Source organism: Mobula hypostoma, chromosome 7 (genome assembly GCF_963921235.1).
Source record: "Mobula hypostoma chromosome 7, sMobHyp1.1, whole genome shotgun sequence".
Lineage (NCBI taxonomy): Eukaryota > Metazoa > Chordata > Chondrichthyes > Myliobatiformes > Myliobatidae > Mobula > Mobula hypostoma.
In genome coordinates, this window is record NC_086103.1 from 24,886,290 (window position 1) to 24,913,941 (window position 27,652).

At 41.0% G+C, this 27,652-nt stretch overlaps 1 protein-coding gene across 3 annotated transcripts in view; it reads left to right on the plus strand.

The window, feature by feature from the left end:
• hmgxb3 (HMG box domain containing 3) overlaps nt 1–27,652 on the plus strand; it is a 99,997-nt gene that overhangs the window by 44,378 nt on the left and 27,967 nt on the right. For all 3 annotated transcript variants that reach the window (XM_063053168.1, XM_063053166.1, XM_063053167.1), the window contains exons 12-17: nt 1,640–1,740; nt 2,406–2,558; nt 4,826–5,124; nt 10,122–10,249; nt 19,390–19,521; nt 27,369–27,553. In XM_063053168.1, the coding sequence (XP_062909238.1) occupies nt 1,640–1,740; nt 2,406–2,558; nt 4,826–5,124; nt 10,122–10,249; nt 19,390–19,521; nt 27,369–27,553 (998 nt within the window). The remainder of the gene's footprint in view (nt 1–1,639; nt 1,741–2,405; nt 2,559–4,825; nt 5,125–10,121; nt 10,250–19,389; nt 19,522–27,368; nt 27,554–27,652) is intronic.

Sequence of the window (27,652 nt, forward strand, 5' to 3'; positions counted from 1 at the left end):
GTTAAAGGCTGGAAGTATCCAGTGTATGGAAGGACCTATTTTAATGTTATTTCATTTATCTACACTTATTGTAGAACTCGAACAGTACAGCTTAGGAACAGCCTTTCATCCCATGATATGCTGAGCTGTTCAGCGAATGATTCCAACTTACATTGTCTTTCTGCTTGTACATGGTCTATATCCCTGCATTCTCTGCATATTTGTATATCTATCTTAAGGCCTTTTAAATATCTGTGGCATTTTCCTCCACCACCACTCCTGGCAACACATTCCGTGCTGCGAAAAGAAACTTGTCTTTCGCAACTCCTTTGAACCTGCTTGCCCTCATCCGAACTGTGTGTCCTCTAGTAATAGACATTTTGACCCATAATAACTGCAGAAAAAGAAATACCCAAATCATCAAACCTACCAGTATAATTGCCTAGAGGGAGTAGTTGAAAGCAAGACAATGGAAGCATTCTTTGCAAAATATAATGGTGGTTCCCTGTCGACCAGGAAGATTCGAGGTTCTCCTAGTTTTGCCAAGAATTGAGGCGTAAACTGTTGTGGAACTAATTGTGTGCAGGAAGCAGAACTCTTGGATTTCAGATTAAAATAGTAGAAAATAAAAATAACTTCCTGGAAATGCTCAGTAGATCAGGTAACATCTGTGGAAAGAGCAACAGAATTGACATTTCAAGAAGAAGCTTCTTCATCAGTCCTATAATGGTAAATCCGACTTTCTTTCTGTGGATTCTACTTGACCTGCTATTTATTCTTGGCACTTTCTGTTTTTTTTTAAATTTAGATTTCTTGCATTTGGTGTTTTTGGCTATGTTCATTCCCACTAATCTCCTGTACTCTCTTCCCTCACTAAACTCCTATTAGCTTATTAGGAACTGATGCAGAACTTTAAAAAATAAAAGCGTAATCCACGAGTTAAGATGACGCAGGCTCCAATCTGTTTTTGTTTACTTGTCCCACCTTGTCCACACACAAACCGAGTATAAAAATAAGATATTATCTCAACTTTATATTTACTAGACATTATTATAGGTATATTTTGGTTGTGACAAGCAGTCACTACCAAAAGTAACCTCCAGACTGATGATCTTTCTTTATTCTACACTTTTAAATAATTTTATGAGTTCTTTATTTATGCTAATTTCCATATAAACTGTATCCCATCCTTCAGTTACACTGGTAAACTACTATTTCATACCTTGTACTCTGAATGCAGTAAGTTTCCAGACTGAAAGCATTTTTTGAGTTGATATGGTTGAGGGACAACATCGAAAGGCATTAAATTTAATAAGAGATGCAGTGAATTAACTGCAGGAGCAAAATAAACTCTGTTTAAAAATCCAAATCCATAATCTTAAAAGTATAAAACCTAGCCATAATACTACTTCATACAAACTCAGCATAAAGCCTCTTAAGATCTAGATTAATTTTAGTTTGTTACCTACCTTTGTCATAGGACCAATACTGACAGATTGTCTAAAGAATAATGAGTAGTGAGGATAATAACTAAAATGCAAGACCCGCTCCCATTCCATTTGGGACTTCAGCATTCTGTTAGAGGTGGTAAGTCACCTTTTTGTGACTGTGCTGATATCAGTATAAAGAAGTTTTGTGTTTTTTTTTTGCTTTCAGGCAGAATTAAAAATGTCTGCGGAGAGTGGATCACCTCAAGCCAGTGCAGTTTCTGTCCGAACTGTATGTATGACTCTTCCTAAAACAAACAAAGCGAGTGCCTTTGTAAGTGATACATTCGCTATGAAAGAGGTTTAGGATTTTCATTATAAATGTTTAGTTAAGAAATTCTGGCTTTTCTGAACTTTTATTCTCTTAGCTACCTTTACTTCTTATATCCTTCATACTGTATTGATATTTCCTCAATTTTGCTTCAATCTCTATTTACAATTTTGCTCAATCTTTCAGACAAAATATTCAGAAGGAAATTCCAGTTACTTCCTTTTTGAAATGGAAATAATTTTAAAGGTTTACATGGTAGTGGCAAACTGATGCCAGAAATCCAGAGTCATTTAGATATCAAAAAATAACAATTTAGACCACTTTTTGTGTGCATACCTGAGAAAGGCTACAGCCATGTTTATGGGGAGGGGTTGCAGTGAGGAATGGTGCAAGTAATGGAAAGTGATTGACATATAGAAGTTGCAAGCTGGAGATAAGCTATTTGATGGAAAACATCTATTACCTGAAAAATCTTGAAAGCATGTAATTTATGTTAGATGAGTGATTTTTGCCCCTCATCTTTTTTTGGATCTTGACACCATCTCTGAGAATAATTTCTCTAACATAATTCTCACTGTATTCTACAGTTCCTTATCAAACCTGTTTTTAGTATACTATGACAACTTTAAAGTATACATTGTCAATAAAAAATTTATTTGTATTTGAAGGATCTGGGTTTGGCGACTTGCAGAGGTAAAGGACGATGTAAAAATCCCAAATGTACATATGTCTATATGAATAGGTACAAACCAGGAATTTGTCCAAAGTGTGGCTATGACTTTACAAGAGACAAACAAGATATAAAGCCATCAAAACCTGTTGTGAGTATTTCTTTTCAGAGTGTATACAATAATAAAAATCAATAACATGGTCTGCGTTGCCTTGTAAATTTTTTTTGTGTGAATAAGTTCATGAATGTAATTTATACAAAGTCACAAATTAAATGTAAAATTTTTTTGCTTGGCGTGGTTTAGTTTTTTAGGGCTGAGGGAGCTTTTGTTAAGCTATGTTACTTATAAAATTGCCCTAATCTCAGTCTATTTTCACAGCAACAAGGCTCAATTTGGCAAATGATTCCCAAGTGAATTGCTTGCTCTTAGCCATTCATGTCTTAGCACTTCCTGGACATTTGCTGTGGGTCAGATGCTGGGATTTTGGTTATAAATACTATTTTGTTTGTCACTTATTAGTTTTTAATTATTCTTTCCTAGAAAACAGTTTTTTTACTGTTTAAATGTATTTTTCAAATCATTTAAATCAACTTAAACGTGGAAATAACTCAGTGTAGAGCTCGAGTGGTTGAGGATTGGGCTGAGTTGTTCTTTGATCTTGGCAATTCATTTGCAAACATTTCATCACCAACTTAGGTGTTTTTGTTTTAACTGTCTGGGTTGGGAGACGGTTAAAGATTTAGAAAAATTATGAAACCAACAAGCTGGCCACTGGCCTACCAGAGTAGATCCTCTAGGTCCCCTATTAATTGCACCACCATTGTTCTTGACATTATTTATCTGTGGTACTTTGTCCTGAGCAGAGGGTTCACGTGCATATCTCACTTGGCATCAGTTTTATATACTAGATTACTGATCCAGTGTACTTAGGTACTTTGAATATTTTGTGCTATCTGTTAATATTTTGGTATTTTAAATAATTTCATTCTTCATTAATAATTATTTTTGAAATCATTAAATTGGTTTGATTAGTTTTTTTATGTCTCTGGTGACAGGGGATAGTGCAGTTGCTGTACCACTGAGAGAACAGAAGACTCATGAAAAGCCTTTGACAGTTAGCGACAGTACTTGTCCTCTTTCCTTCTGAGGCCCTCTTCCAAAATTATCACTTAATCTTAGAAAAAGTTCTTGTTCACAGGACTACAGGCAAGAGAGTCCATGAAGTAGGCTGCTCTATGGTACGTCTATCTTTATGAGAGTGCCTGTGCAAGTCGTAAAGAAGACAGATGGCATGCTTGCCTGCGAAGGCATTATGTTAAGGGGCAGGACTTTATAAACTGTAGCTAGGCTGAATTTAGAGTATTGCATTCATTTTGGTCAGCCTATTGCAGGAGGATGTGGAGAGTTCAGAAACAGTTTACCAAGATGCTGTTTGGATTAGAGGGCATGTTTTGCAAATAAAGATTGGACAAAGAAGCAGAGAATGAGGGGAGACCTGAAACAAGTATATGAAGTTTTTATACAGGCATAGATAGAATAGACAGCTGGTATCTTTTTCCCAGGCTCAATGTCTAATACAAGAGTCCACGAATTAAGATGGGAGTGGGGTGGAGGTGTGCTGGGTATTTTTTTTACACCGAGTGGTGGGTGCCTGGAGTATGCTTTTAGGAGTTGTGGTGGAGGTAGATATAATAAAGGTGCTTACGAGACTCTGAGATAGTCACATGAATATGCAGAGAATGGAGGGATATGGACAAAGTGCAAGCAAAGGGGATTAGGTGTAATTAACTCAATTAGTTCGGCATAACAACAGGGGGTGAGAGACCCTTTCCTATGTTGGACTACTCTATAGAACAGAAGAGAATTAGTCTTCTGCAATTTTAACCTGTTCTGGGCAAGGGGCAAGTTTATATATCCAAAGTCGTTAACGTGTCATAAGGGATCGGAGTAGGACTAGGCCATGTGATTATTGAGCCTGCTGTATTATGCTTAAAGGTTATGACTGGTCTTCTGCCTCTCTAATCTTTCCTGCCATTTCACCATATCACCACAATCATTTGCTAGCCAAAATCACAAAAATAATGGGAACCAAACAATTTTATGTCAATATGTTCAATGCGGTCTCTGGTGTTTGATCTTCAAGCAAGTCCAAAATACAAGATAATGAATAATCCAAAGAAAGAAACAGTTTTTTAAAAATTTCCTGTGTGAGATAAATGGAAAAAGAGTGTAGAAAGTAAACTTCTTGAGCTCAGAATGTCAATTGTTTGTGGGGAATGCATCCATTGAGACTAGATGGGAGACAGAAAATAAAATTTAAAAGGTAAAAGATGTCAGGTTAGTTGTACACAACATCTGGCTGTTACTTGTTTTTTTTAAAAAAAATTTTTATGTACTGTTTTAAATTTTAATTTCAGATAAGTAATACCCTTTCCTTGGGTCTGCTGAATCCAGAGGAAGGGCTAACTCAGGCCTCAAAGGACCTACAGCGTCAGACTACATTACTTCTGCTCAGGAGAACAGTTCAAATACCAGAGAATGAAGCTGAACTTCATGAAATTTTCAGTTTAATTCAGGAACTCAACAGTTCACGGTTGGTCTTGTCAGAGGTGAATGAAACGATAACACTTGAACAGAACTCATGGCCTAATTACTTTGAATCTTCAGCCACCTTTTGTGGTCTCTGTGATAGCCAGTTGTTCAAGGGTGGACACAAGTAAGGACCTTTATGTTACTATTTTATTATTAAATTATAGTTAAAGAAAACATTCAATTGACGAGCCTTTTTTATTAGTTAATTATTTTTTGTTCGACTGCTGCAGGGAATTGGAGGGTGCAGGGACCAGCTGCCTCCACACATGGAAATGAGGTTACTGTAGTGTGGTTCTGTGTTTAACACAAAATGGTGCTTTGTTTTTTAAAAAAAACTGTTAGGTTGCAATGAACTTGAAAACAATATTGCTCATCCTCACTATTATCAGCAGTTTCCAACCGAGGGTCCACAGACCCCCTTGCTTAATGGTATTGGTCCATGGCATAAAGAAGTTGGAAACCCCTGATTTATATTATGCCCTTACATACATGTGATGTTTTGTTTATTTTCAAACACTTAAAGAAAAAAATCATTTATGTATTTATTATTTATTCTCTTAAAACTTTTTGTTTATGGGTTTCATGTTTTCATTAATACTTTGTGATTAAACACTAGATTAGAGAGGCAAGTTTAATTTAAACTGACAAAGCATTCATTTTGATATAAAAACAGAAAATGCTAAAAATCATGAACCAGCTTTCATAGCTAATGTTGAAATGGAAATGGAGGCACTGTTTCAGGGTGATGGCTTTTCATTATAAACGTATTTGCTTTGTTGCTCTAGCAGAAAAGCCTGGTTTTGATAGCTGAAAGCATTTAGAGTTGCTGCAAACACGCTCTATCCTGTCAACCCACCTCACATGTTGTGCCTGCAACTTGATTAGAAAATCTGAAAAGGAAAGAAATGTAAAACCAGCTGGTGCTTGGCTCTTGACGAACATTATTGCTTTTTTTTTTACAATTAAGGACAATGGTGATGTAAGTATAACACATGATCTTGTTAGTACAGCGAGTACTTGGAACAGTTGCGGATGATCAAAATTTTGGCCAGTAATCCTGCACTGTGTCTATTAACAAGTGGTCTTACATTAAGCATCTGCAAGTTACTGAACGGCATAGGTCCAGGGCAGCAATCTGCCTTTGTTCTCATGAAATTCAGGAAAATCAAGTGGTGTGTTAATTAGAAACACAAAGCCACCCAGTTGTTTTTGTTTAATGCACCTTTCGTAAATCAAAGACTAATTTTGTATCTGAGACAAATCAGGAGCATTTGTTCTTGTGGATCTTACAGCAAAAGGTCAGCCTATTGTGCAAGTTGATGTATTTTTATTTGCATCAGATAATTACTTGATCTTTGAAGTATCTGCATTCCCAATCTCTGTATCATGCATAATTTTGATCACTTCATGACTGTCAGGTGAGCTTCCAGTTGTTGAGGTCCAAAGCTTTGGTAATGCTTTTCTCCATTTTTCCTCTACAACTTTTTACTCTTTAAGATGTTCATCAAAACATATGCAAATGAAAGGTCTCGGCCTGAAACGTCGACTGTACCTCTTCCTAGAGATGCTGCCTGGCCTGCTGCGTTCACCAGCAACTTTAATGTGTGTTGCTTGAATTTCCAGCATCTGCAGAATTCCTGTTGTTTGTTGTTTGCAAATCACTTGTCATATTTTCTTTTGGTATAAAGTCTAATTTTATTTGATAAAATGTCTGTGAGATATGTTACTTCAGTAACAGCACTGATTTGTTGTAGACAAATACGCAAGTTGTTGCTCATCATGGCCAAATCTAGATCTGCTGATTGCAGGGCAGCGGCATCTCTAAACAGAATGTGCCCAAAAATGAAGAGTTTATGCATATAATAAACAATCATCTTTTGAAAATTGATAAAGCCAGGCTTTCAAAAAATTACCCTTTTTATTAATTTGGAATCCATAACAATTGTTATTGATTGGAAGAGGTTTGTAAATATTCAAAATCAGCCTTTCTCCCCCCCCCAACATTGAAGACTTGGTTGTTGGGTGTAAGAACCTGCAAAATAGTCATCATGTGCCATTACTTTTGTATTTCATTGTGATCTGTCTGAATAATGTCGACAGAATCCTGTGTCAACTCAGCCAACATGTCCTTACAGCAAAGCAGAGGAAGAGGAGAAAGAGATGTTGAGTAGGGGAAGAATATCCTACCAAATGTTTCCAAGTTTTGTTATGTTTTTATTCTTGTTTGGCTCAAGCACATATTCATTCCTAGGGAAGAGAGCCCAAAAGTATATTCATTTCAAGATTACATGATGAAGAAAATTACACCAACCATAGTGTTATTTTTAGTAGGAGGGCCGGCTGGTTCCACTCATACTCCACCACATCTTCTATCCCTTTCCTCACAGATGGTCACTGGTGGGAAATGTTTCCCCATCACCCACCAGCATTACCATTCTTTCCGAAAATTATCCTATTGAAAGCAATAGGGGTTGTGACTTTTGCCAGCCTGGATGGCAATGTGAGTAGCTGGATTCCATTCCCAGCCTTTGAAATATCCTTGGGTAGAGATCAAGGTTAGCCCACAAGCATTTCTGTGGTGAATAACGTGCAGTTATTGCAGTGTTTGGATAGCTCATTTGTGGTAAATTGTTCCTTTTAACAACAAAGTGGATTGACACCAAGAATAGAAATAAGTGGACTTGCACGAGAAAGTCAGTATTAAGTTATTAAGCTATTAGTTATGAATTCTTTTAAATATTATCAGGGCTGTAGTGATGCCTTAACTCAGGTAAGCACTGAGGCCTGGACTACCTGCAGCATATCTCTCAAGGCACTGGGGGGAGAAATACCACTGCACCATCACTCTGACTCCTCCAAATGTATTGGCAGGAAAATCAAATCAGTATCAGTGCCTTTTCCCCAGACCAGCAGAGAGACCTTAGTTGCACTCAGCTCGCTACTCATTAACTTGCCTGACGCACGTTCCTGAAGTACCCTCTATTCTTAAACTTCGTCACGGCACAAAATTACCAGAAGAAAACAGTTTGAGGATGTGCTCAAAGCTTTGTTGAAGAAATGTAATATCCCCACTGACTCTTGGGGACCTCTGGAACATGACTATTCAAAGTGGAAATAGAGCATTCCAAGTACTGTAGTGTTGAGAATCTGGACATCAGGAATGCACAATTCTTCAGATTGAGGTTAAGAATGTTAGGGAGCATAGAGTGAGAGGGGTAAAATTTAACAGGGGCCTGAGAGACAACTTTTTTCAAGCAAAGGGTAGTGTGTATATGGCACAAGCTTCCAAAGGAAATGGTTGAAGCACCCCTTTTAAGAAGCACTTGCATAGGTACATAGGGGAAGGGGAATGCAGGAGGGATATGTGCTGAACACTGGAAGATAGCCCACCACCTTACAAACCATCAACCTGACAGTAGCTACCTCAGAATCCATAGAACTAGAGTTGAGCCAGTGTTGGAGTTGTAGAACAATACAGCATGGATACAGGCTCATGAGACCATCAAGTTCATACTGACAGTTGTCCACCCGGCTAGTCCCAATTTCCTGTGTTCAGTTTATATTCCTGCACACTCCTCTATTCCATGAATCTATTCAAGTGCTTCTTAAATAATGCTGTTGGGCACATCACAACCAAATCCTCTGGCAGCTTGTTCATATATTCACTGACAAACAACAGGAATTCTGCAGATGCTGGAAATTCAAGCAACACACATCAAATTTGCTGGTGAACGCAGCAGGCCAGGCAGCATCTCTAGGAAGAGGTACAGTCGACGTTTCAGGCCGAGACCCTTCGTCAGGACTAACTGAAGGAAGAGTTAGTAAGAGATTTGACATATATATTCACTGCTTTTTTTAGATCTTACCCCTCTTTCCCTAAACTTCAGCCTTCTAATATTATTAATCTCAATCCTGAAGGATGTCCTAAGAAATGTTGATATGAGTAAAGTTAATTCTGTTTTCAAGTTTCTTTTATAAACCACAAAATTCTTGATGTATTTTCACCTTGTACAGTTGGAAAGCAAGATACTAACTTCCAATTTACTCTGTATTCATTTGTGCAAATGCCAGTAGATGGCAGTATGCTTTTTATTCACTTCAGCAAGAAAGCATGAGGGTATTAAAGTTCATTTCTCTACTTCATTTGCAGCTCTGTGGTCTGTCTGGATGTCTACCATGTTGTATAAGTATATGCACTTTTGTTGAACTCAGTCCAGTAAAGGAGTATTTTGCTGAGTATTTTTGGATTCTGTCCACAGCACTCCTTTTGGAAGTGCAGCTGCTACTACGTGCTGCAATTTTTAGTTAACTGTATTCTGTATCTAATACAATTCTTGAAGAATGTAAAGAAAAAAGTAACTAGGAGCTTAATAATTGTTTGCCACACAACGTAATGGTCCAATTGTCACTGACTTGTAAAATGCATGCTGCTCTCTCTCAATCTCCACCTTTTGAAATTTTGATCTATTGCTGTTTTTTTCACTTCCCATACTCTAAGCAAGTGCTTGGATTAGATGAGCAGGAATGCTCTGAGTTTTAATTTTTTTTCATGAGGTAACAAAGAACAAAAAAAAATCCTGTTTTGTTTCCCCAAAATATAGTCCAGTGTTAAGTAAGAGGGAAGATGGACGGAAAGCAAAATATGTCCAAATCTCTGTGCACCTGGGATGTGAGTTAGAGGAGCAAGAGCTGAAAACTCTGACACAGTTTATTACATGATATGTCAAACTGAAAATCATTGTCAATTCATTACATACAGTAAATGTTAAACCACCACTTAAGCTTTAATTAGATTTGTTTGCCCAGTGCATCATAATGTCAGTTCTACTTTAAGAGTTTTGAAGTTAAGTAAAGTAATTCTGTGCCGTTGATATTAAAGCTTTAGTTTAAATAAAGCAGTCTTGATTTGCCTTATTAATTGTGCTATATGGAGGTGATGAGAGAAGGTGATGTGGTGAATTCACAACATGCCATTTCAAAAGAATATACCCAATTCTGATAGGTTGTTGATCATTCACATGCCATGGGCTTCAATATTATTGCAGAAGCTTACAAAAACAAATTTGTAATAAAGCTTCAAAAAATTCTGAACCTTTTTTTTTTCTTTTTTTTTCCTTATAGTTCATTAGCTGGCCCTGAGGAATGCTGGCTGCTAACAGAAAGCCAGTTCCAGGTGGTTATTGTTCAGACAAAAATCTGCATGAATCCTCACTGCCTTGCACTTCATAATTTCACTGACATCAGCTCAGGTAAGAGATTTACCTACCTTTGAGTTTGTATATCTGTTCCCTTACAATCACTCAAGTTGATTCTGGAATTTCTTTAGATGATATTCTCTGAGATTCTAGAAATAATTTCATATTGTATGAAACAGGCATCATTTACATTTTAATGATGATTGGTGCACGTGATTGCTCATATGTAGCAGTTCTGCTTTGAGATAATTTGGTCATATATGCTCTGTTGCATGCCACTTGACAAAACTGGATTTATAAGCTACATGCTGTTCTATCTTATTAAATTTTGAGTTGAAATAATTGCTGTTTTTTAATGGTAAAATTTACCCTAATCATGAGGCCTAATGTCATAATTAATCCTATCCTACATAGTTTTCTTCTGGAAATTTGTACAATAACCATTTGTGACAAAGGCCCGTCACTGACTACGGATGGCACATGGCGCACTCGGTAAAACGCTCATCCCCCGCAGTAATAGTGACTGGGTCTGAAACAGCTGCTGCATGGAGCTGTCTCATATAGAGGCAGCAGCAACCTGCACAGGTGTGCTGATGGTGGAGGATACCATCTTTAATTGGATAATTGAGTTAATTAGCTTTTGGTTGGTCTAGGGGGAGGGACTTAGCAGTTATAAGCCTCAGGTTACCAAGGCTTTGGGTTGTTAGTTTTTTGTCTTGTTTTGAGGTAAATAAAAACCTCAATCTATCTGGTTATTTTCTTACACAATTGACCCACAGTTTTTTGTGACATATGTTGGCAGCGGTGGGATGGCTGTAGGGCAGGCTGTCGGGAGGCCTGCAGTGAGATCCGCAGGCCCCGGAGCTCTTCTTGGAGAATATCATCTCTCTTCTGCTGGGCAGCTAAAAAGTCCCTGAAGAGATTTACCACCTCTAGGGTTGAGGGACCCCCTTCCGATGCTGCAGCTGTCGGGTTTTGGATCTTGCCCCTTGTGCCTCTTCCTCTGACATCGCCGCTGTCTCCCACTCATTGTCATTCTTCATCTGAAGTAGCTGGTTTTGAGACCGTAGCCCAGTTCGTTTTTTAAAAGCACGCTTAGTTTTGCGACTGGCCATCCCACCACTGGTTTGTGACATCCGCCTAATCAGAAATCTGTACTGGAAACAGCCTGCCAAGGTGGATCTCTCTCACCTGGATGGTAAGAAGCCAGTTGAATTGCAAGTCATATTCAACACCTTCCCTCAGTTTTTCACACAGAAACCAGGCCATACAGATGTGTTGCAGCATACAGTCCGAGTCAAACCAGGTCAGAGTCCAGTACGGCCGGCATGCTACCGAGTACCAGAACGTCTGGTGAAGGCGTTGAAGGAGGAGGTCCGCTTGATGTTGGAGCTGGGAGTCATCGAATCGTCTGAAAGTGAGTGGAGTAGCCCTATTGTCATTGTGCCGAAGAAGGATGGAACTCTTCGCATTTGCATTGAGTTTAGGAAACTGAATGCCATCTCTTTTTTCGACGCCTACCTGATGCCCTGGATTGAGGACCTCCTGGAGAGGATTGGGAGAACCAACTACATCACCACCTTGGACCTCTGCAAGGGGTATTGGCAGGTCCCCCTGGAGAGCCAGTCCTGGCCCCTCACTGCATTCAGGACCCCTCTAGGGCTCTTTCAGTTCACGGTGATGCCCTTTGGCTTACATGGTGCCCCAGCCACATTCCAGAGGCTTATGGACAGAGTGATGCAAGGTTATGAGGACTGCAGCACTGCCTATTTGGATGATGTCATTTTTAGCCTGATCTGGCAGGAACATCTGGAGCACCTTCGTCGAGTCCTAGATGCAATCAATGCGGTAGGAGTTACACTCAACCTGCAGAAATGTGAGTGGGCCAGGCAGGAAACCCGGTGCCTGGGGTATCAGTTGGGGAGAGGTGAAGTCTGGCCTCAGGTGGATAAAGTTGAGGCCATTCTGAACAGCCCCAGGCCCCATACCAAGACCCAGGTCCGGTATTTTCTTGGCCTAGTGGGCTGATACTGATGGTTCATCCCTCACTTCTCAACCCTGGCAGCCCCATTGACCAACCTCACCTGCAAGTTGGCCCATAATCCTGTGGAATGGAGTGAGGAGTGTGAAAGTGCTTTCCAGGGCCTGAAGGAGAAATTATGTTCTTCCCCTGTGTTGCAGAGTCCTGACTTTGAACGCCATTTCCTGGTGCAGGTGGATGCCTCAGGTGTAGGCATCGGGGCAGTACTGGCTAAGGGAGAGCCAGGTGAGGAACATCCTGTGTTATATCTCGGCAGGAAACTTCTGCCCTGTGAAACCCAGTACTCCACAATCGAGAAGGAGTGTCTGGCAATCAAGTGGGCGTTGGACAGCCTTAGGTACTACCTTCTTGGGAGGGAGTTTGACCCCCAGACGGACCACAGAGCCCTGACCTGGATCCAGACAACGAAGGACCGGAATGCCAGGGTGACTAGGTGGTACCTGAAACTTCAACCTTTTCAGGTTCTGTGTGCGGCACAAAGCAGGCAAGGAGAACATCACTGCGGACTTCCTGTCAAGACTGCCAAACATTGCCGCTGCAGGAGAGGAGGGTGGTAATGTGGCAAAGGCCCATCACTGACTACGGACGGCACATGGCGCACTCGGTAAAACACTCATCCCCAGCAGTAATAGTGACTGGGTCAGAAACAGAGCTGCTGCATGGAGCTCTGTCACAAAGAGGCAGCAGCAACCTGCACAGGTGTGCTGATGGTGGAGGATACCATCTTTAATTGGCTAATTGAGTTAATTAGCTTTTGGTTGGTCCAGGGAGTGGGGCCTAGCAATTATAAGCCTCAGGTTTCCAAGGCTTTGGGAGTTTTCTTTTGTGTTTAGTCTGAGGGTGGCTATATATACATTGTTTTTTTTTCCAGTTTTTGTCTTGTTTTGAGGTAAATAAAAGCACCTCAATCTATTTTTCCAACTCAAGCCATCTGTTTATTTTTCTTAAACAATTGACCCACAGTTTTTTGTGACACCATTGAAGGATAAGATCAGTAGATGAGATTTTATTTTCTCACTGGTGTATGGCAACATTCATACAGTGGATTCATTTATTGTTCTGATCAATAGCTAGACGATAAAGCTGATTCTAGCATGAAAATAAAGTGAAACAAAATCTTTCCATTAATACAGGTTTACCCCGCCATCCGAAGGTAGAGAGTTCCTATGAAGTGGTTCGTAAGCCGGAATGTCGTAAAGCGAAGAAGCAATTACCATTTATTTATATGGGAAAAATTCGTGAGCGTTCGCAGACCCAAAAATAACCTACCAAGTCATGCCAAATAACACATAAAACCTGAAATAACAGTAACATATAGTAAAAGCAGGAATGATATGATAAATACACAGCCTATATAAAGTAGAAATACTTCTCTACAATCATTGCCTGCTCTGTCCTCCGTAGCGAAAATCTCACGCAAGCGCTCTTGGCAGAAACACTCTCTCCGGTAACCTTTAAGCTATGAAGCTGCCAAATCATACCAAATAACACATAAAAATGCACAGCCTATATAAAGTAGAAATAATGTGTGTACAGTGTAGTATCACTTACTGGAATCGAGAAAACAGCGCAGAGCACATTGATGCAATTGGCAATCGCCTCTGATCTGGGCCGACATTTACGTGCTGGGCGGCACCTAATTAATTAGCTTGTTTATTTTGGCTTTTTTTCTTAAAGATGTGCTGGGTGCCTCCTGGCTACCGCTGCATTCTCCACGATCTGTCCGTGGCCCGGGGGTTGGGGTGGTGGGACACTGTGGTGTCATCTCATCGTCGTCTGTTTCCATCAGGGCAGGCAGGTCATCTTTTTCTATGTCTGCCTGACTCGATGTTGAAGGTCGAGCTTCGTCGTCTGCTGTGGCTGATGTGGAAGGCTTGAAAAACGACAGTATGCTTGACTGCTTAGCCTCGCGCATTTTTCTATCAGAAAGTTCTTTGTAAGCACTAAAACCATCTTGCAAATATGCCCTAAACCGACGTACCCTTTCAAAATTAAAGTCATACTTTACCATTGCAGCAAAAATCTCACGCAGTTGCTTCGCGTTCAGTTCCTGGACGATTCACTTTCGGTCTGTTCACTACTACATTCGGTTTCGATTGTTATCCTTTCCTCTTCCAATTGCATCAGCTCTTCATCTATCAGTTCTTGGTCATGGGATGCCAAAACCTCTTCAACATCATCTTCGTGAACTTCCACAAGCCAAACTCACTTTGTCCTTGCTTCATTCACCACGATTGAAACGCTTAATTATGTCCAGTTTTACGCTAAGTGTAACACCCTTATGAGCTCTTTTAAGCTTTTCTGATACCTTACATCTTGCAAACGGATGCTGACAGGCACGTGTTTAAACAATGCAGTCTAGAATACAGTTCCGAATCCGGGGGAGGAGCGGCTGCTCGGGGCGCGCGCTGCTTTTTATCGCACGCTGTCTTTTTTCATAACAGTGAAAACACCTTCTGTTAGCGAAAACAGGGAACTAATGTAGGTCTTTCGTAACAGTGAGGTTTCGTAAAGCGAACGTTCGAAAAGCAGGGGACACCTGTATGTGGCAATCTCCCTCAATATCGCAAAAACAAAAGAGCTGGTTGTGGAATACAGGAGGAATGGAGCTGGGCGAACCCCCTATTGACATCACTGGATCTGGGGTTGAGAGGGCGAACAGCTTTAAGTTCCTCAGCATAAGCATCACTGAGGATTTCAAGTGGTCTGTACATACTGTCTGTGTGGTGAAAAAGGCACAACAGTGCCGCTTTCACCTCAGGCGGTTGAAGATGTTTGGTATGGGCCCCCCAAATCCTATGAACTTTCTACAGGGGTACAATTGAGAGCATCCTGACTGGCTGCATCACTGCTTGGTATGGGAACTATACTTCCCTCAATCACAGGACTCTGCAGACAGTGGTGCAGACAGCCAGCATATCTGTAGATGTAAACTTCCCACTATTCAGGAAATTTACAAAGACAGGTGTGTAAAAAGGGCCCGAAGGATCACTGGGGACCCGAGTCACCCCAACCACAAACTGTTCCAGCTGTTAGCAGCCGGGAAACGGTACCGCAGCATAAGAGCCAGAGCCAACAGGCTCCGGGACAGCTTCTTCCACCAAGCCATCAGACTGCTTAACTCACGCTGATGCAACTGTATTTCTATGTTATATTGACTGTCCTGTTGTACATACTGTTTATAACAAATTACTATAACTTGCACATTGCACATTCAGACGGAGATGTAAAGATTTTTACTCATCTATATGAAGGATGTAAGTAATAAAGGCAATTCAGTGAGTCATTTCTAATGACAATGTCTTAGTAAATATTTGTAATGTTATTTGATTATTTAATGTCAATGTTGGGTTTTTAATCTCTAGGATTTCTATTCTGGTTTCAATAGCATTCAGTGATAGTTAAAATAAAATTAGCTTTAATTTAATTATAAGCAAATCACTGAAGGGATAATTAACAAGAATTGTAATACAGAATATAATATCACTGTATTGTCATGCCTGTTAACTTTTCCCTTTTTGGATGTAGTTTAATTTGGAGTTAGTTATGTATAATGAGTAACAGCACATTTTTTTTTATTGCTTCTTCTACCCTAGGGGGAACTCAAATTTTTTTTGGATAAAAGAGAATGGTAAAATGCAACCACTATTGTTTTTCATGGTGTTAGTCATCTGGCACAACTGAACTGGAATTGATGGTGTCATTGTAAATGGTGGCTTGTATTAAGGCTATTGTCTGCTGAACTAATTTTACACCAAAATCTGGAATTCCAACCCAAGCCCAGTAGGTCAGGGTGCATGAATATTCCAATAAATTATCACCATTCGGGTTATATCATATCAACTCCTTCTTCAGTATTTCATCCAAGTCAGGATGATTTGCTTAATATCACTGCCAGCACATCATGATTAACATTGCAATGTTTACAGCAATGGTTTTGCCTGAAAAACAGAACAGCTCTTGAGTCAGGTTCAAGTTGTGTTTTAATTCTGTACAAAGTAGGCCTCTGGTTTAAACTACATCTTTGTGGCCTCTTGCTTTTATTTCTCTAAATGTCTCTATTTATTTTCCTGTCTTCATTTTCCCCCTTGGTTCCATTGTATCACTCCTCTTTTTGTTTTGAAGTGTTGTCACAGGTCAATCTGTTCCATACCTTACAATATTTAATATTAATGCACTTTAGTTTGTTATTTATATGTGATTCTTCTGTAAATTTTATCCTTGCCGTCATAAGTTATTGTGTGTTAAATGGTTTACATCCTGGTTCGAAGAAACGTCTGGTTTCTATATATATAATATGGTTAAATATATTATATACATGTGTATATAGTTAAATGACAAACTTCACTTGACATTTGATTTCAGACTTGTTAGTTTGATTTTAAAGTACAATATTGAAAGAGCTTCTTCCATACATTAAGTTTGTGTCTGAGTTCATCTTTCTTAGATTGTACTTAATAAAAGAGTGAAGAAACAAGGGAAATGAGTACAGTGCAGGCATATTGATTATCTATGCATCTCAAGTCTCTCTTTGCTTTTATGTACATTTTAATGAAACTTTCTCTGAGTGTGAAAACTGGGGGGGCAAAGAACAAGGGTTTTTTAAATTTGTTTTTCTTTTGAAAGCTGAATTGGCATGACTTCTCTTAGATCTGCAAATACTCGTTTGCTTAGTGTTCCTAGAGCCAAGCATATAAGAACTGGTGATGCGACCTTTTGCTCTTACAAACCAAAAATCGGGAATACTCTACCGACTGAGATATGTCAGGCAGTACTGCGGAATGTTTCAAAACATTTTTTAAAAACTATTTTTAAATTTGCCCTTATAGGATTATTTAATGCCTGTTGATTTTGATTACATTTATATAATTTGATATATTTGATTACATTTTACTCTATATAAATGTGTGCTTTTACTTAGGGTTTTTAATTTTGTCTCATTTTTGTGACGATATTGATTTATCTTTACAATCTATGTGAAGCACTTTAAGCCTGCATCTTAATGTTTGAAAGGTGCTATATAAATAAAATTATTATTATCCATTTACAGTTTTGCAAGAGTATAGTTTCTGAGTGAAACTTACAGCAGGGCAATAATCAAAGCAAAGTCATAGAGGGATACAGCTTGGAAATAAAGTTCATGCTCACCATCGACCACCCCCACCCCATTTATACCAATCCTACATGCATCTTATTTTCTGTTCTCTGCACCTTCTCATCAGCTGCCCTATAGTCTACCATTTACTTGCACACTAGGGGCAATTTACTGTGGCCAACTAATCTACTAAGCCTATAGTGCATTGGGCTATAGTAGAAAGCCCATGCAATCACAGGGAGAACTTGCACGTTCAACACAGACAGTACCCAAGCTCAGGATCAAATTTGGATTCTGGCACTGCAATGCGGAGGATCTACTAGCTGTGCCACTGTGAGAGCTGAATTTCCACTTTAAGATCAGAGCTTCTGACCTTTTCATATTTACATTTCAGGTTTCTATTTTAATACTGAACAAAGATAGGATTTGGCTCCTTGTGCTTATTCCACCACACAAAGGGAGCATAACTGATCTTTAATCTTATCTACAGTATATATATTCCTTGATTCCTTTGCTATCTAAACATTTGTGGATATCGTTTTTAAATACATTCAGCAGTTTGAGCACCTTGGGATAGGTTACTGTTGTTATGTAAACTTGTCATACTTCAAATGCATTGCTAATGCTGTATATCTCAATGGAGGGTCTAATTGCAGAGTAACAATTGGCAAGGTTATTTTGATAGGCATGGTACAACTTTAGTTCTTACTGTACAAGCTGGACTTTACTATGGCTGAGAGTGACCGGGGGGGGGGGGGGCGGAATAGTTCCAAATTTTATCCTTTTTCATCCCTGAGCTACCACATCCAAAAGAAACTCATAACTAAGTCTTTGGTGGTACATGAAAAGATTAAAGGTTTGTTCGGGCTTACTTCAGACGACCCCATAACATTTTCTGGAATTAAGATGGTTGCTAGTGGGCTTTGTCCCAAGTCCATAAATTCCTTTCATAGCAGTAACCTTGTGCTTTCAGCAGTCTTTTAGTCGCGCTGAACAATGTATTAAAATGTTTGTGTCTGCAGTGCAGCCTTCCCATTTATTTTCCATCATAATCTTTTATACCTAGATTTACAGTGGAAAATGCTGACGCAATTACCCTGTTACACCACCACCCCACCTATGGGCAGAACAAAGGTGTTTTTTTAGTTGCAGCACAGTTACCTTTTTAGAGTAGCAATGAAGATCATCCATCTCTGGAGGTGTTCTGGCTCTCCTTTATCATCTCAGCAGCTTCCTCTTGTTTTCACTACTGTCAGTCATGCAAGTCCCACATGGAGAATCAGGAATACTGTCGCTCTCAGATGTAGAAGGGTTCTTCATTGCTGTCTCCTTAATAATTTAGTTTTATCAGTCAGGGTTGTTAGTCCTGAGCTGAACCCCATTCCTGAAAGACCAGTGGTCCACTCCTTGTTTGGCCTCTGCCCTTTGAACTGTTTGGCATGGGTGACCCTACCAAGAGCCTAAGCATAAAGCCCTGACTCCAGCCAGCATAGCTCTCCAGGTCATTGAGGCGCGCAGGCCTTCATACCATGACAAGATTGTGGTCCTCTTGGAGGACAGTAACTTTAGGTAGGCAATTTTCATACCTAATTTGGATATATGAAGGTTTATTCATAACTTAAAAGTGATATTGGAGTACATGATTTTACATTTTTCTGTGAGCTAATGAATTAACTCAAAATTCTAATGACTGTAGGAAGAACTTAATATAAAATTTATTGATAACTTTGTATTTGCTATCCCACTACACTTCACGTTGTTTTCCTGCATCTCATTGCCATCACTGAAATAAACTGCGACTACTTTTGTGGCAGAAGCCTTTAACTTTCATTTGTTGCACACTTGGGTTTTATAGTGAACTGGATTGTTTGTCCCTATTTTATTCTTTTTTTAATTTGTTCTGTAATCTATGGTTTTTCATTAAACAGATGTATAATCGCTTATTGGTATAATTCTCAAGATAGATATTTTTTATGGATAAATATCAGCAGCTTGTTTATCTTAATGCTGATTTACACATTATTTTTATATAATTCAAATTATCTTTTATTCTTCCAGGTTTATTTAACATTGGAAACAAGCTTTTGGTCAGCTTGGACTTACTATTTAAAATAAGAAATTGTATAAAACAAGGAGAAGATCCGAGAAATGTGACCAATCCCATTTTGGACTCTGTTCAAAAGATCACAGGTAAATTTAACACTAAATTAGAACGCTGTAGCTACTGGAAATTTAAAACCAAACCAAAATGCTAGCAATACCCAGCAGCTTTGACAGCTTCTTGAGAGAATTAACATTTCATGTTGACATTTCATTAGAACAGTGAATAGTTAAAGGTGAAGGGGTTTTCAGATGAGGAAGAAGAGCAAAAGAGGCTGTGAAGTAGGTTGGAAAGTGAGCGGGATTCAATTTTCAAAAATGGATCACAATGAAAGGTGAAAGAATCATGTAATGACACCAAACAAAAATGTATATTTAAAGTTAGAATAAAGTTATTATCTGATATTACCAAGAGATTTATCATGGATGCTGGATATCCAAGCTAACAGTAGGAAATGCAAAAAGTTCTAATTAAATGAAATGAATGAACTCTGGGAGGCTGTAATTCATCTGATTCGAATATGAAGTATTGTTTCTTGATATTGACTTAATCAACGTTAGAGTAACCTCGAAAACTGAGAACAGAGCAGTGGGGGGTGGGGGGGATGGTGTCACTAAAATGTTTAGCAAAGTGTTCACCTGATTTATCCAAAGCAGTCACATGTAACTAATACTGTCTTGTTGATACATCATTTGGATTCTGTTGTTATAAGTTAGCTTGTACATGGTCTGAAATACCCAATTCCCTAAATATTGAAACCATGAACATTCTTTTGTTACAGAATTTTTTTTAATGACCTAGTAGTATTCATTTCAAGAGGACTAGAATATGAAAACAAGGATGTAATGTTGAGTTTTTATAAGGCATTAGTGAGCTCTCACTTGGAGTATTGTAATCAGGTTTGGGTCTTTTATCAAAGAAAGGATGTGCTGACATTGGAGAGGGTTCAGAGGAGGTTCACAAAAATGATTCTGGGATTGAAAGGGTTGTCATATGAGGAGCGTTTGATGGCTCTGGGCCTCGACTCACTGGAATTCAGAAGAAAGAGGCTTAACCTCACTGAAACCTATCGAATGTTGAAAGGCCTCGATAGAGTGGATGTGGAGAGGATGTTTCTTATGGTGGGGGAGTCTTAAGACCAGAGGAAACAACCTCAGACTAGAGGGGCGTCCTTTTAGAACGGAGGTAAGGAGCAATTTCATTGCCACAGGCAGCTGTGGAGACCAAGTCTGTGGGTATATATAAAGCAGAGGTTGATAGATCTTTGATTAGTCAGGGCATGAAGGGATACAGGGATAAGGCAGGAGATCGGGGCTGAGAGGGAAAAGGGGATCCGCCATGGTGAAATGGTGGGAGCAAACTCGATGAGCCAAATGGTCTAATTCTACTCTTCTGTCTTGTGGTCTTATGGAGATAGGAACTCTCCCTTTATTTGGTAAGCTTTTTTATTCTATACTAGTATTTGTAATTCTTCAAAAAGATTTGCTTTGAAATTATTTTGAGTAGCTCAGCTTGGAAACCACTTTGAAAAGCATGAGAAATTATCAAATTTGTGAATTAATGTGGAAATGGAATCAATTTGGGTAAAGTTCAACAACGACGGCAATCCTCATTTTTGTTACAACATGATGCAATCACACAATTTAATTGTGGAATTGACAGATTACATAAATGCTCTGGAAGAGGGAAAAACATACAAACTAAATCTATAATAGAAATCCAACAAACTGGGTTCTCTTTACCTTCACCTCAAGTTTAGTACAGGGGTTCCAACCTGGGGTCCACAGACCCCTCGATCAATGGTAGGAGTCTATGGCATAAAAAGGTTGGGAACCCCTGCTCTTAGTGGGAATTGATTTTATTGCTGACTAAATCCACACCAGTCCCACTAGACTGAAAAACAGCTACTTCCCCCCAAGCCATCAGACTGATCAACACCAACACCCCTTAACCCACCACACCATCCCCAGCACCTCTACCTAGCGTCACTTTATGTACAATTTGTCTCCGTACATAAGCTGATCTTATGTATGTATATAAGGCCATATTCTGTTACTTGTACACTGTGTTTTGAAGGATTGCTTTTATAATTATATTTGTCTTGTTTGTGTTTTTATATGCTGCATTAGATCTGGGGTAATAATCATTTTGTTTCCCTTTACACCAGTGTATTGAAAGATGACAATAAATAATCTTGAATCCTTAGCATTATCTAGACAATATCTCATAAACTGTTTTGAATGCATTCAATGTATCTGTTTTTATCTTTCCTTCTCTAAGCAATCTGTTTCTAATTTGATGAGAGGTCCTATGAAATTTAGCGCTGAACTGAAAATTTATTATAAATGAGTTAAAGGTCAAGTTAAAGTAGAAATGAAATTGCCAGGAGTATATTCAGGTGACATAAATCCACTGGTGCACAATATATGCCATACAGTCCCTGTGTGGCTTGCATGATCTCTGTCTCATCCTGAGGTGCCAGTAGGATGGTAAAAGGGTGTCAGTCACAAAGTCCTGATAGCGGGCTGGGCTTCCTTCTTTATAGATGCCAAATTTTTACCATTTCAAGCTAATGGGATAACATTTTATGAAATTTGATAACTCACTAAAAGTCAAGACAAGTTTATTGTCATTTAACTTTCTGTGTAACCGTATAATGCATATAGAAACGAAATGACTTTTCTCTGAACCAGAGTGTAAGGCACAGCAGTACACTTAAGACACTCATGAAGGTGAGGATAAAATCTACAGATGAATCACACATAAATAACAAACTAAAGTGCATTGATATTAAATATTGTAAGGTATGTAACAGATTAACCAGTGACTCTTCGAATATGATGTGGCAGAGGTCAGAAGCCTCATGGCCTGGGGGAAGAAACTGTTTACCTGGCCTGCTGAGATTCTCCGGTATTTTATCTGTATTGCCTGGATTTGCAGCAGCTGCAGATTTTCTCTTCTTTGTTTCTAATCCTGACTGTTTTTGTATTTATGCATCATATTCTCCTGCTTGATGGTAGAAAGTCAAAGAGGATGCTGGATGGATAGATGGGATTCTTAATAATACTGAGTGCCCTGCATGCGCAGCGCTCCTGATAAATGTCCCCAATGGATTGTGGGGAGACCCCTATGATTCTCTCAGCTGTTCTCACAGTCTCACAGTCTCTCAGCTGTTCTCCAGTCCGATGCTCGACTGCTCCCATACCTAGTGAAGATGCAACTTCTCAGGATGCTTTCAATGGTGCTCCAGTAAAACACAGTTAAGATGGCCGGGGGGGGGGCGGGGAGGGTGTTTGAGAGAGCCTTGCTTGCCTCAGTCTTCTTGGGAAGTGGAGGCACTGCTGTGCCTTCATGTTCAAGGAGTGATATTAAGGGACCAGCTGAGGTCATCAGTGATGAGAACTCCCAGGAACTTGGTGTACTTAACTCTCTCAACAGAGGAGCCATGTATTCAAGATAAACACACAGCATTTTTTTTATATAATTAACTAAACTTATTAACTACCTACCACCTCCTTTTCAACAGTTAATTTTAACCAGGCATAGCCAGATACTTTCAGTGAGGATAGTGTGACTGATATAGACTTCTTGGATTTCAATTAGGCCTTTGAAAACCCAAAGGGTAGACCAGTCGGAAAGATTGGAGCTGAAGGGGCGGTGATAGGAGGCAGAAGTTGAGGGTTATTTTTTGTACTTGGAAGACTATTATCATAGTATACTCAAGGGGATCTGGAATGCACTGCCCAAAAGGGTGTTGGTGTAGGGTACTGTCACAACATTGAAGTGTTTAGGTGAGCATTTGTAAAACAATTGCATCAAAAAGAATAGGACAAGTGCATAAAAAGTGGGATGACTATGAATAGGTGCTTGATTGCCAACATAGACATCGCTGTACAAAGAGCCTATTTAAATGCTGTAATATTCAGTGACTAAAATAAATCCTGGATTATTTGCTTTGTCAGATCAGCTCTTCCTTTTAAAAATATCTGTAGACACATTGGTATGCGATTGAGGCAAACTATTGGGTTAAACTGAGCAATTTGTTTTGGACCTAGGAATTGGACATTATGGTATTAATAAAGTACTTTGTGAAAAGTCTTGGGCATTTATAAATACATAGGGTGCCTTAGACTTCTGCATAGCACTGTAGTAATTTTATGTGTTGCACTGTACTTCTGCCGCAAAAAGAAAACAAATTTCATGACGTGAGTGATGCTAAACCTGATTCTGATATGGGTCTCTATTGTGGACGAGTGGGAGGGAGGCAGGGAGAGGGGAGGGAGCGGGAAGCACCAGAGTGACATTCTGTAATGATCAATAACCCAATTGTTTAGAATCAAATGACCTTGCCAGGTGTCTCAGGGCTGAGGGTCTATGCACCCGCACCATCCGTGCCTCCATCCCAGGCACTCTTTTCCCACACTCCTCCTGTGGCACTCCCACCAGATATACAAACTTGCCTGCTGCTCCATATCGACAAATACAGTACTGTGCAAAAGTTTGTGTGTGTGTCTCTCTCTCTTCCCCCCTCTCTCTTCCCCCCTCTCTCTTCCCCCCTCTCTCTTCCCCCCTCTCTCTTCCCCCCCTCTCTCTTCCCCCCTCTCTCTTCCCCCCTCTCTCTCCTTCCCCCCTCTCTCTTCCCCCCTCTCTCTTCCCCCCTCTCTCTTCCCCCCTCTCTCTTCCCCCTCTCTCTTCCCCCCTCTCTCTTCCCCCCTCTCTCTTCCCCCCCTCTCTCTTCCCCCCTCTCTCTTCCCCCCCTCTCTCTTCCCCCCTCTCTCTTCCCCCCTCTCTCTTCCCCCTCTCTCTTCCCCCCCTCTCTCTTCCCCCCTCTCTCTTCCCCCCTCTCTCTTCCCCCTCTCTCTTCCCCCCTCTCTCTCTCCCCCCTCTCTCTTCCCCCCCTCTCTCTTCCCCCCTCTCTCTTCCCCCCTCTCTCTTCCCCCCTCTCTCTTCCCCCTCTCTCTTCCCCCCCTCTCTCTTCCCCCTCTCTCTTCCCCCCTCTCTCTTCCCCCCTCTCTCTTCCCCCCTCTCTCTTCCCCCCTCTCTCTTCCCCCCTCTCTCTTCCCCCCTCTCTCTTCCCCCCCTCTCTCTTCCCCCCTCTCTCTTCCCCCCTCTCTCTTCCCCCCTCTCTCTTCCCCCCCTCTCTCTTCCCCCCTCTCTCTTCCCCCCTCTCTCTTCCCCCCTCTCTCTTCCCCCCTCTCTCTTCCCCCCTCTCTCTTCCCCCCTCTCTCTTCCCCCCTCTCTTCCCCCCTCTCTTCCCCCCCTCTCTTCCCCCCTCTCTCTTCCCCCCCTCTCTCTTCCCCCCCTCTCTCTTCCCCCCCTCTCTCTTCCCCCCTCTCTCTTCCCCCCTCTCTCTTCCCCCCTCTCTCTTCCCCCCCTCTCTCTTCCCCCCTCTCTCTTCCCCCCCTCTCTTCCCCCCTCTCTCTTCCCCCCCTCTCTCTTCCCCCCCTCTCTCTTCCCCCCTCTCTCTTCCCCCCCTCTCTCTTCCCCCCTCTCTCTTCCCCCCTCTCTCTTCCCCCCTCTCTCTTCCCCCCTCTCTCTTCCCCCCTCTCTCTTCCCCCCCTCTCTCTTCCCCCCTCTCTCTTCCCCCCTCTCTCTTCCCCCCTCTCTCTTCCCCCCTCTCTCTTCCCCCCCTCTCTCTTCCCCCCTCTCTCTTCCCCCCTCTCTCTTCCCCCCCTCTCTCTTCCCCCCTCTCTCTTCCCCCCTCTCTCTTCCCCCCCTCTCTCTTCCCCCCCTCTCTCTTCCCCCCCTCTCTCCCCCCTCTCTTCCCCCCTCTCTCTTCCCCCCCTCTCTCTTCCCCCCTCTCTCTTCCCCCCTCTCTCTTCCCCCCCTCTCTCTCCCCCCCTCTCTTCCCCCCCTCTCTTCCCCCCCTCTCTCTTCCCCCCCTCTCTCTTCCCCCCCTCTCTCTTCCCCCCCTCTCTCTTCCCCCCCTCTCTCTTCCCCCCCTCTCTCTTCCCCCCCTCTCTCTTCCCCCCTCTCTCTTCCCCCCTCTCTCTTCCCCCCCCTCTCTCTTCCCCCCCTCTCTCTTCCCCCCCCTCTCTCTTCCCCCCCTCTCTCTTCCCCCCTCTCTCTTCCCCCCTCTCTCTTCCCCCCTCTCTCTTCCCCCCCTCTCTTCCCCCCTCTCTCTCCCCCCTCTCTCTTCCCCCCCTCTCTCTTCCCCCCCTCTCTTCCCCCTCTCTCTCCCCCCCTCTCTCCCCCCTCTCTTCCCCCCCTCTCTCTCTTCCCCCCTCTCTCTTCCCCCCTCTCTCTCTCCCCCCCTCTCTCTTCCCCCCCTCTCTCTTCCCCCCCTCTCTCTTCCCCCCTCTCTCTTCCCCCCTCTCTCTTCCCCCTCTCTCTTCCCCCTCTCTCCTTCCCCCTCTCTCTTCCCCCTCTCTCTTCCCCCCTCTCTCTTCCCCCCCTCTCTCTTCCCCCCTCTCTCTTCCCCCCCTCTCTCTCCCCCCCTCTCTTCCCCCCTCTCTCTCCCCCTTTTCAGAGTACTATTTGTTCGCCATTGTCCCATTCCTCAGCAACAAAATCACTCATAACCAAAGCATCTTAAAGCTTTTTAAAGAGGTGAAAATACTTACTGACAGTTTAAAACTATTAAATATTTTTTAAAAACTGTTGAATTTTTTTATTTCCAGAATTAAAATCTGGAAAGTAACTGGAACATATGATAATGGTTGCTTCATACATATAAACAGTATTGTACCACTATTAAGCTCTAAAATTTGAAAACATTTTTTACAAAAAACCTTGCAGAGGAGATTCTTGACTTTCTTTATTGGATACTCCTTGGAATTTGGACACTGAAGTTCCAAATTTTAAGCTTTTTTTTGCCAACCAGATGCTTCACGCTGTGCCTATAGTTCTGTTATTTCCCACATGACTGCTGTGTAAGTTACAAGTCCGGATAACAGCTGTTTACAACATTTGTCAAGCAGCATTTAACACATTTGTTTTGCATGCAGTCTACAGCACGGAAGGAGACCAACTAGTCTGTTCTATTTTGCTTTAGCACATGATCCTTTTAATATTTCTTCATCTTACCTTCACTGCATATTTTCTGTTATTGCTGTCCATTCTGTTGCCCTTGTACAGTGCTTGTTGCATTCTAGTGGTTGGGACACAAACATTGGGCAAGACAGGACATTGAGAAGATTGGTGCTGCTCTTCAGAATATTACTATCAGAATGTTTATCCATCATAAGAGTGCTGACAGAATCTCAGCTTATTATCTTGTTTGAAAGTAAATTCCTCTGGTATCTTGGTATTCCCTCTCCTGTACTAGTATTAATTTAGAGTACGTGATTGATGTCAGAATTAGGACTCTGGACTTAACCGAGTGGTGCATATATGACATTGTTACCAGTGGAGCCACAAGTGACACTAAAATGAAGTGTCTTTTCTCCAGTTGGTCTCAATTTTGGATCTTATTCTTTCTGCACATACAGATAGCTGCAGAGAGACTTTCAGGGACTTGCAGATTTAAGCATGTACTGTCCCAAAGGTTGTGTATCCACCTTAAAGCTCTACAGGTATAATAATGAGTGTTTGCTTGGCATAATAACCTGGATTGAAATTCCCTTCTTGGATTAATGAATCCATAGCTAAGCATTTTTTGTCCTCTTTTACTTTTCTGATGCACAGCAACAAAGCAGTATGGATATTTTGTAATGTCTACAAAGAATTTGCCTCCTTGGTCTCTGCTCCATCGGCTATTGAAATGGGCTTCGATTGCAGCAGAGCACTTACCTGATTGTCAGAGAATACGCTTCAGATTCCTGATTAAGGTCTTCCACCAAATTTACCACACTTGTGCTTGCTCCCTGTAAGATCAGTTCTATTAGATTCAGTCAGGATTTTGAACCTATACATTAAAAGGGCAAAATATTTACCAATGAACTTTTGTCCCTTCAGAAAATTCGGGTTATCATCTTTTGTTTGGTTTACTTTTCAGAGAAAACCTTGTCAGAGGAGCAGTTGAATCAGCTTCAAGAACTTCTGTGGAATGGGTATTGGGCATTTGAGTCCCTCACCATTCGTGACTACAATGACATGATATGTGGGATCTGTGGAATAGCGCCAAAGCTAGAGGTAGCACAGAGAAATTCTACAAATGTTCTCTCACTAGAAAATGTTGAGGTATGTTGAAACAAATTATAAATTCACTGAGATTGTTTACAGATTTTTTTTGATCTTGTGATCTCTGTAGCCTTTGTTCAGGTTATTGATTGTTGTTAA